Source organism: Sipha flava, unplaced genomic scaffold, assembly GCF_003268045.1.
Source record: "Sipha flava isolate LNK unplaced genomic scaffold, YSA_version1 71_pilon_pilon, whole genome shotgun sequence".
Taxonomy (NCBI): Eukaryota; Metazoa; Arthropoda; class Insecta; order Hemiptera; family Aphididae; genus Sipha; species Sipha flava.
The window spans coordinates 771,801-780,602 of NW_020273611.1; the positions used below are offsets into that span (position 1 = coordinate 771,801).

At 27.6% G+C, this 8,802-nt stretch overlaps 2 protein-coding genes across 6 annotated transcripts; one reads left to right on the forward strand and one right to left on the reverse strand.

Annotated features, from left to right (window-relative positions):
- Positions 1 to 663: 663 nt before the first annotated feature.
- LOC112692191 (cx9C motif-containing protein 4-like) lies at positions 664 to 4,120 on the reverse strand. 5 transcript variants are annotated; one of them, XR_003149393.1, is made up of 4 exons: positions 3,883 to 4,119; positions 3,217 to 3,347; positions 2,737 to 2,898; positions 1,879 to 2,151 (listed from the first exon to the last, which is right to left on the reverse strand). XR_003149393.1 is itself a non-coding variant. In XM_025566774.1 (3 exons), exons 1-3 carry the CDS (start codon positions 3,938 to 3,940, stop codon positions 2,137 to 2,139), a joined length of 204 nt encoding a protein of 67 aa, XP_025422559.1. In that variant the 5' UTR covers positions 3,941 to 4,120; the 3' UTR covers positions 1,879 to 2,136. The 5 variants fall into 5 exon arrangements, 3 of the variants coding, with proteins under 3 accessions (XP_025422557.1, XP_025422559.1, XP_025422558.1); XR_003149394.1 differs by having other exon boundaries at positions 2,737 to 2,988; positions 3,883 to 4,115; XM_025566774.1 differs by lacking the exon at positions 2,737 to 2,898 and having other exon boundaries at positions 3,883 to 4,120.
- An 83-nt stretch (positions 4,121 to 4,203) lies between these two features.
- Positions 4,204 to 5,968, forward strand: LOC112692216 (complex I intermediate-associated protein 30, mitochondrial). Its single transcript, XM_025566822.1, has 4 exons — positions 4,204 to 4,696; positions 4,812 to 5,029; positions 5,115 to 5,300; positions 5,721 to 5,968. The coding sequence occupies exons 1-4, from the start codon at positions 4,393 to 4,395 to the stop codon at positions 5,946 to 5,948; spliced, it is 936 nt and encodes a 311-aa protein (XP_025422607.1). The 5' UTR covers positions 4,204 to 4,392; the 3' UTR covers positions 5,949 to 5,968.
- Positions 5,969 to 8,802: the final 2,834 nt, after the last annotated feature.

The following is an 8,802-nucleotide window of genomic DNA, read 5'->3' on the forward strand; positions in this document are numbered from 1 at the left end:
TCAGTTTGTTTTATAAATTAATTATTTGGACTTAGAATAATTTTACAAATTGAATAAATTGGACTTAGAAATATTTCAATAAAGTTAATATTTTAAAGTCTCGAATTATTTATTTCAACATTATTATTATTCTACATTGATTACGAAGCTGAATAGTTGAGTGTACTCATTTCTCGTTGTACTGTCCGGTACCTATATACCGGCACGCAACATTGGCAAAAAAAAAAAACCAAGTTATATACTTTGATCAGTTTAACTATTACGGGCTCAAATACAATAAATAAATATGATCATACTAAATGTGCACACATATGAAAATTAAAAAAAATAGTACCATTTTCATCAGAATAATAAATATTGCGGACAGTACTCACTAAAACTCCATTTGAACATAGTAAAAATCCTAGTCATGCTAATAATAATACATATATTCTTTCACCATAAGTGAAAAAAAAAATGAACTTGAATGTTATAAACCCAGCAAATATTAGCAAATATTTGCAAGATTCACTGTATACAAATATATATTAAATTATTTTCAAGGAATAAAATAACAAATAAATTGAAAATCTAGTTTTCTCATTAAATTTAGTCTAAAAGAAGAAATTTTATGGAATGAAAAAATAATAGTCTCAACAATAATACAATATAAACTAAATTTATTTCTAATAAAATAAAATAACATTTTTACAATTTCTTTTTCAATTTATTAAATTTATAGTAATCAATAGTTATTGATAGAACTTTTATGTTGGCTATGAAGAACATTATCGATTCAACCCAGATTAATTGAAATGTATTAATACCTAAAAACTCTAAACAATAGGCAAACATTAGCCATCCAATTTGAGGTACTACCCAAATCAGTATCACATTTATAATTTCAATAACTGATAGATTTAAGAACGGATAACACATTGGCAAGAATGATACAAACCAAACAAAGTATTGAGATGTGATAACTGTGTTAAATGCTACTATAATAAATGAAAGACAAAACAGACAGAAAGGCAGGTCTTCAGTATGGGGAAATGTGAATGATATGGATACCAATAGAATAAATAGAGGCAGTTTTGAGGCTAAACTGTAAACTATTGATATTTTATCAAAACTAGATGATAAATAATTAAAGTAAAAATAAATAGAGAAATTATGACGTGCATCTACTCGCCGAGCATGGTATAAATACGATTCATCTAAGAACTGATGACCATAAAAGTAATACCAAGGCCAAGTTACAATAATCAATGTTAAAATAAATACAATAACAAATTGTATTTTTTTACGAGTAGGCAAGAAACGATAAAATATCATTTGTGTTGTTGAAGAATAATTATTTTTACCATCGATGGACAAATAGTATGCTAAGCCATATATAATAGGATAGATTCGTATGTGTACAGATATAGCAAAAAAAATTGCAGACAGAACGTAATAATTTTGCATATGGGCAAATAATGTTATAAGAACTATTAAGCATGAAATAGAATCAGCATTACCCCGAGTTGAAATAACAATACTTAAAGGATTGTATAACCATAGGTATGCACAGATATTACTAAAACCTGGATGAGATTTTGTGACTATTTTCCGTATAGTTATAGCAATAGCTAGATCAAATGAGGAAAATAAAAGCTTTCCCCAGCAACGGTTTAGTAAAATGTTTGGTATAAGTAAAGCAGCTATTAATGGAGAGTATCTGTAAGTTGGTCGTTTGTATGGTGAATCACCTTCTAATATATGTTGAGCTGCATCTGTGAAAACTTTGTAATCAATATCGGTATAATGAACACCAGTATCATCATTATCATACCATTGAGAGAAAAAAATCATAAATATTCTTATAAAAAGAGCAAACACGGTATGCCAAAAAAAATACATATTATTGTCACTAATAACAGCTACTAAATTTTGTATACTCCTAAATTTTAGTACTACACTTTAGCGCTTTAGAAGCCAGACACTTGCGAAACTTCATGAATTGAGTCTTACAAGAATCAGCTTTTAAATCTCTTTCGTGTTGTATTACACATGAGGCATATTCCAAGCCTTCCGAATGACAAGCAAACAAAAGCTCAGGATATCTTTTAAAACGTGATTTTGCTTTATTCACTGCTTCCATGGTTCTTTAATGTATTAAACTTTCGTGATCTAAAAATAAAATTAAATAAATAAAAATAAATATTTTTTTAAATAACTATTTTATAATTATTTATAGTAAAAGTGATGAAGTAATAAGATTATATAGTATATATATTGAATAAATAAAACAGTAAATTAAAAATATTTCAATAAAATTAAAAAAATCAAAGAAAAAATAAAAAAATGAATGGATGGATTTAAACTAGGTCAAATATTTTTTAATTAAAAATTTAATTTTTGTTGTTAAATAGTTACATGATTAAACTAATTCAAAAAAAATTAAATTCTACACAAATTATTCAATATTTTACTTATAATATGCGAAAACAAATATAAACTTATAAATAATAACACTTACAACTAGCAAATAAAATAAGACTATATAATCCAACAATAACAATTTTCAAATTGCTTTCATGTTGTACAATTAATGATTTAGTAGATTGATATAATTAACATGTAATGATGAAGTACTTCTGAATTTGTTTTATTATTTAATATTTAATGATATATTTTTCATTTAAAGATTTATTTTGAATCTGTTGTTATAATAATATAATAAAAATAAATATTGCATAAAATATTATTACTTACTCGATATCTTGTTGAAGTTTTAATTGTTTTATTTTTTCGAGATATAATTTTTTTTGTTTATCTTCAGGACTATTTGGTGCAAAAATATCATAAATTGCTTTACTAAACAATACTAAAAAGCCAAATGTACTTCCAACAGCAACAAATGTTCTAGGATATCGTCTATAGAATGGTAAATCTTTTAATATTTTTCTATCAGCAAAAGTTTGATAATTTTGCCGTTCATTCATTGGTGTTTCAGACATATTAATTCTGATAATTAAATAAATAATCATAAAAAAAAAGAAAAATATTTAAGAGTTAATAAGAATTATAAACTTTTAAATATTAAATTATTACTTAATAATTCATCTTTTAAAAATAAAATACACATTTATTTTAATTAAACATTGTTTGTTGAAATTAATTCACTTCCGTATTAAAAAGGTTATATTCTACAAACTAATTCTATGTTATTCTGTTAAAAATTTCTAGATATACCTTATTTTGATTTTCTTTAGTAGATTTAGGCTTCATACCAGAACATACAAGTGAAAATTCATGAAATTTTCTACAACATTCACGTAAATTATCTATTTGTTTGATACAACGAGACTCTTGAAAATCATTCTCTGAAATTAAAAAAAAAAATATTATAAATTTATTTCAAGAATACATTGGTAATGATAAAATATAATAAAAAATACTAAACAGATAACAATTTTATATGAAAGAAATCACACTGTATAAATGATTCATAAAAGGGTAGAACAATAATATTGATTGAACTATTTCAGACTATTGATAAACAAAGTTTAAATGTTCAAACAATTAATTTTGCTAAACAATCTGAAGTAAGCAATCGACTTTAATCGTCAATGGGGTGAAAATGAAAGACGTTGATCAAAGAATGGGGTTAAGTAATTAGATAAGTGTTGAAGGAGTACACATTACAGATACAGTCAATTTTTCTGAAGTATGATATTGTTTCCTGACAAATGTTGACACATAGCGATGTGGAGATCAAGTAGATCGATGAAAAATAATAGAATTAAACAATACTCCATGCCCATTGATATGGGGATATGATTCCACATGAAACGGAAAATCCGTCGAGAACATTTTTGTTCTTCCTGCAAACAGTGATAAAATTTATGTAAGACTTACCTGACAAACATTTTTGGATAGTGCAAGCTAGCTTTTTACATGGATCGGCCTTAGGCATGAATCGTAATTGTCCGTGTTTGGAGATAGCTGCGAAACGTATTGTGGAATCGACCGTAAAAAACCAATGTTAGCGAAAACACTGAAATCGAAAGTGCAGCAGTCACGGTAAAACGGCGTTATCTTTACCGTCGCATTTCCAACGATTTATCAGCCGCGGCTCACGCGGTTTTTGATGGGTGATGACGATAACACCTGACCGTGTTATCACATTAGACATCGGTTACATGTGTGATAATACTATCTACGGCCGTGCGTGTGATAAACAGCAGACTGAGCTCGACATTAGTTCGACGTTTCTGAAACGTCATACCGCAGCTCCACTGATCGCAAATAGCCGTGTCGCGATAAACTTGTTGGTGACTCTTGCCGCGATCGTTTGTGTCAACACCTTTGCCCGCAAGCGTCGGTTGTTGTCGCAGTCGATATCCGGTGCATGCCCGACGTCTGATCATGATGCAATGCGCCAAAAGGTTCGCCGTCGCGTTTGTGCACCGGAATCGTTGGGAAAACATATGTGCCGAGTCCGCGAAAACCTGTCGGTGGTCGGCCGCCAGGGTGATACATACGTCGAGTGCTACCCTCGAGTTCCACGAGTACGACAAACGAAGTGGCTACGACACGGGACTCGATTACGCCGAAACTCGGACCGAGAGAATTCGTTTGGCGCTCAAACAGCTCAAAAAAGAAATCGTACTTTGGAAAAACGAGATGAAGGAAATGCTGGAAGCCGATCCCATTCTTGATTACCGAGCAGGTACTCATTGAACTGCGCATGTGTGTATGCTTATTTTTTAATCTTATTTTTTATTGCTACTTTAATGTCTGTATACTGAATAGTTGAACATGTTTTGCTGATGATATTCTTTAAGGTGAAGTTGATATTTTTTGGAGATTTCACGACCACTCTTCATTAGACAAATGGATCGTGAATTGTGATAGCGATCATGCTTTGGGTTTTAGTAAATGTGATTTAAAAATCAGTTCCCAGGGTTATGGTCTTTTTTCTGGAAACCTGTGTTCTCAAGTGCCTAAAGATGGAAAGATTCAAAATTCTGGTTACTGCAATATACTAACTAAACGTGTCGCTGTAAGTTTTTTTTAACATTTATTCAGAAAATGTTCTTAAAAATTAACTATTGCTTATATTTGAAATTATTATGTGTACATTTTAGAAATCATTTATGCGAGATAGTTATTTGGATTGGACTGCTTATACTCATCTCAATTTACGAGTAAGAGGTGATGGAAGAAGTTATTTATTAAATATTCATGTTTCGGGACAGTTTGATATCACGTGGAATGATGTATTCACGTTTATACTATATACTAGAGGTGGACCATATTGGCAATCAGTTAGAGTAAGTAATAGTAATAGAGCTTTTGGTTTTTCAAATATATTTTTTTATATTATAAATGTTCTCCAATAGGTAATACAAAAAATGGAAAATACAAGTTTATAAATTTATAAATAATCATAGTTTAAGATTTATAAAATCATTCATAGTTAAAAATATTTAATGAAACTATTGTAAAATAATTTCATAAAAAAAGTATAAAAATAAGAAATTATCAACAACAAAACATTTTAAAATCTATATTTATTTTTAATTATTCAATTTTCAAATATATACTAGTAAAGAGTTTTGTATTCAAATACTAAATATACTCTTTGAAACTTGATTAGACATGATTATATTATTTAAATGCTACAGTATAAGTACTCCATTCCTTTTAAATATGTGTGTAAAATAATTAAAGTGGTATAATTTTTTTTTCAGATACCATTTTCAAAGTTCTTTTTTGCTAGTAAAGGACGAATACAAGATAGACAATCACCTTTGCCATTACACAAAATTAGCCATTTTGGAATTACTGTATCTGACAAAGCTGATGGTCCTTTTCAATTAGAAATTGATTATATTGGAGCGGATTTTGATCCTAACCACCATGAAGAAACGGCCTACGAAATGTATGAAGTTAAACAAAATTATATTATTGGAACATAAACCAAAATTTGTTTTAGTATTACATTAAAGATTATTTATGTTTATGTAAATGTATTTATAAATTAATACTTGTATATCTATTAAAATTTAAATTAAATTTTATAAAAATTATAAATAAATGTTAAATTTACATTTTTCCATTTTTTCTCATTTTAAGATTTAGAGCATGCATATGAAAATAATATTTTTTTTTGTTTTTAATATTAATTCTATGCATTAATGACACCTTCTTGATTTGGCTCAAGTTTACTTTACTAGTTCATCATTAGAATTATAAATATTAAATTTAAATATAAAATATTTGAATAGCTTTGACTTATATTTTTAGTGTTCTTAAGTTTTGCCATGATATGGCTACACATATATGATGGATAAAACTTTTAAATTTAATAACTTAATGTCACATTAGACTCTGAATTTGAGTTATTATTTTATGTAATCTTTATGCAGATGTCAGATATAGAAAATTCTTTAAAATGATATGGTTTCGTACTCTAAATAACTATATAAGTTGTAATAAAAATGCTTCTTGTTTATGTAGCTCTTATGTATAATTAATTTTTTTGGTAGTTAATCAGTTAACTATTGCTCAGAAAATATTCTCCTGCCACTCGTGTTTAGTAATTTCTGTAACTATTATCAATATTTAAAATATCATATAAACTATTATGTTTGATAATAATATAGTATAATTGTGGCACTTAAATGGTTTTTTACCAAAACCTCAATAAAAAAAATAAATATTATTTATGTAAAATTTAAAATAAATAAGTACAATAGTTTGGTTATAAGATAATTAAAACTGAGATAATTTTATTATTTTTTCACATATTGAATATTTTAAGAATAATGTTTGATTTGATTCTAATGGTATTTAGTTAAAATCATTTCGAACAGAAAAAAATATGTGAAAACCATTAATTTCTATGTATATTTAATTAAGTTAAATTTTATTTTTTAGTTTTTTAGTTTTACCTGTATAAAATAGGACGTATCGACATTCGAATGTTAAGATAATCAGTAGGTACTGAGTTTTGGTACGGGATCTTACCTGTCAATCACGTACGACACGTATCTATGTGTTAATACGCATATTTCAAAAGTGTGCTGGGGCACATCCAAGGTTGCAGAGGGATGTATTTAGGGAATTTTGTGGAGTTACAATATATAATGTATATAAATAAAATGCCCGAGATGCCTTTAATAAATGACAAGTATATTTTTTTAAATTAATTTTATTAGACTATATATGAGAAATTTTGTTCTTTTACATTTTTTATTAAGTCAATAATATCACGTTTTTTTTATCCAACTCGCATTAAAAAATGCTACATCGTTAGATGCGCTGTGAATGCGATAATTTTGCGATAGTTTATTATATATGAGAGATTTTGTTATTAAGTCAATAATATTACTGTTTACGCACTTACTTGTAATGTGAGTCTACACTCTACGCCAGTGATCTTAAACTCAAATTACCTACGGGCCATATATTTTTTTCAAAAAAAATTAGCGGGCCAAATTTTAAGTGTCATTTTTGTACTTATACACTAGAAACTAAAGACAAAATGAAGCCAAAAATACATACAAAATCCATTTATTTACCTATTATTACTACAAAATTATCATTGAAAAAATATAATGAACATTAACTTAAAAAAAAATTTTAATTTGAATTTAAAAATAGCTTGAATATTTGATAATTTTTATTTTTGGGCTGCACTTGAAACTTGTCATTTTTTCTTTTGTACCAATTCGTCTATATTCGCGCAAGAATTTCTTGATGCCAAACGTAAAACAGATTGTAGTTTGACATTTGAAATTTGATTCCGACTTTTTGATTTATTTAATTTCATGAGAGAAAATAATTGTTCACATACATAAGAGCTACCAAACATGGATAAAATGTTAGAAAAGTGTTTCTTTAGTTTTGGAAAACTGTTTCCAAGATGTTTAAAAATTTCTGGAACTCCTACAGTTTCAAATTTTGATTTTAAAACAGAATTACATTGCAAATCAATTAACTCGAGTTGTAAATCTTCCTTCACATGTTCTACATTTATAGAAAATGGCTCACTAAAAAGTAGAAAATCATCTTTATACTTTTGAAAATCTGCAAATCTGTTCATAAATTCATTTTTTAGTAATAAAATGTGTGAAATGTATTTTTTACCATCATTACCATCTGTGGATAACTGTTTTAATGTAAAAAAGTGTACTAAGGTATTTAATGAAAGTTGAGTTTCCCATAACCGCAATTTCATCGTAAATGAATTAATTGAGTCATACATATTTGTGATAACTTTTTTTTCCTTGCAATTGTAGGTTGAGAATATTCAAATGTGCAGTAATATCAACAAGGAAAGCTAAATCTTTAATCCAATCATTATTAGTTAATTCTGGAACAATCTTGTTTTTAGATTTCATAAAACAGTCTATTTCTTTTAATAAATTGAAAAATCTTTGTAGAACTGCTCCACGACAACCATCTTATCTCACTGTAATATAGTAAACAACCATACTGAGCATCCATTTCATCGAGTAGTGTACTAAATTGTCTATGATTCAATGCACGGGATCTAATCCAATTCACTGTTTTAATAACTATATCCATAACATGTTCCATTTTAATTTTTTTTGAACATAAAGATTCTTGGTAGATTATACAATGAAGACTTTTTATTTCTACGCCATAAGTCATACCTTTTGATTTTAATTGAGAAATCAATCCTGCTTTTACACCTAACATTGCGGGAGCTCCATCAGTAGTAACACTCGAAAAATTATTCCAATCTACTTCTAATTCATTAAGACACTTTTCAACACAGTCATATAAATCACTACCGGTTGTTGT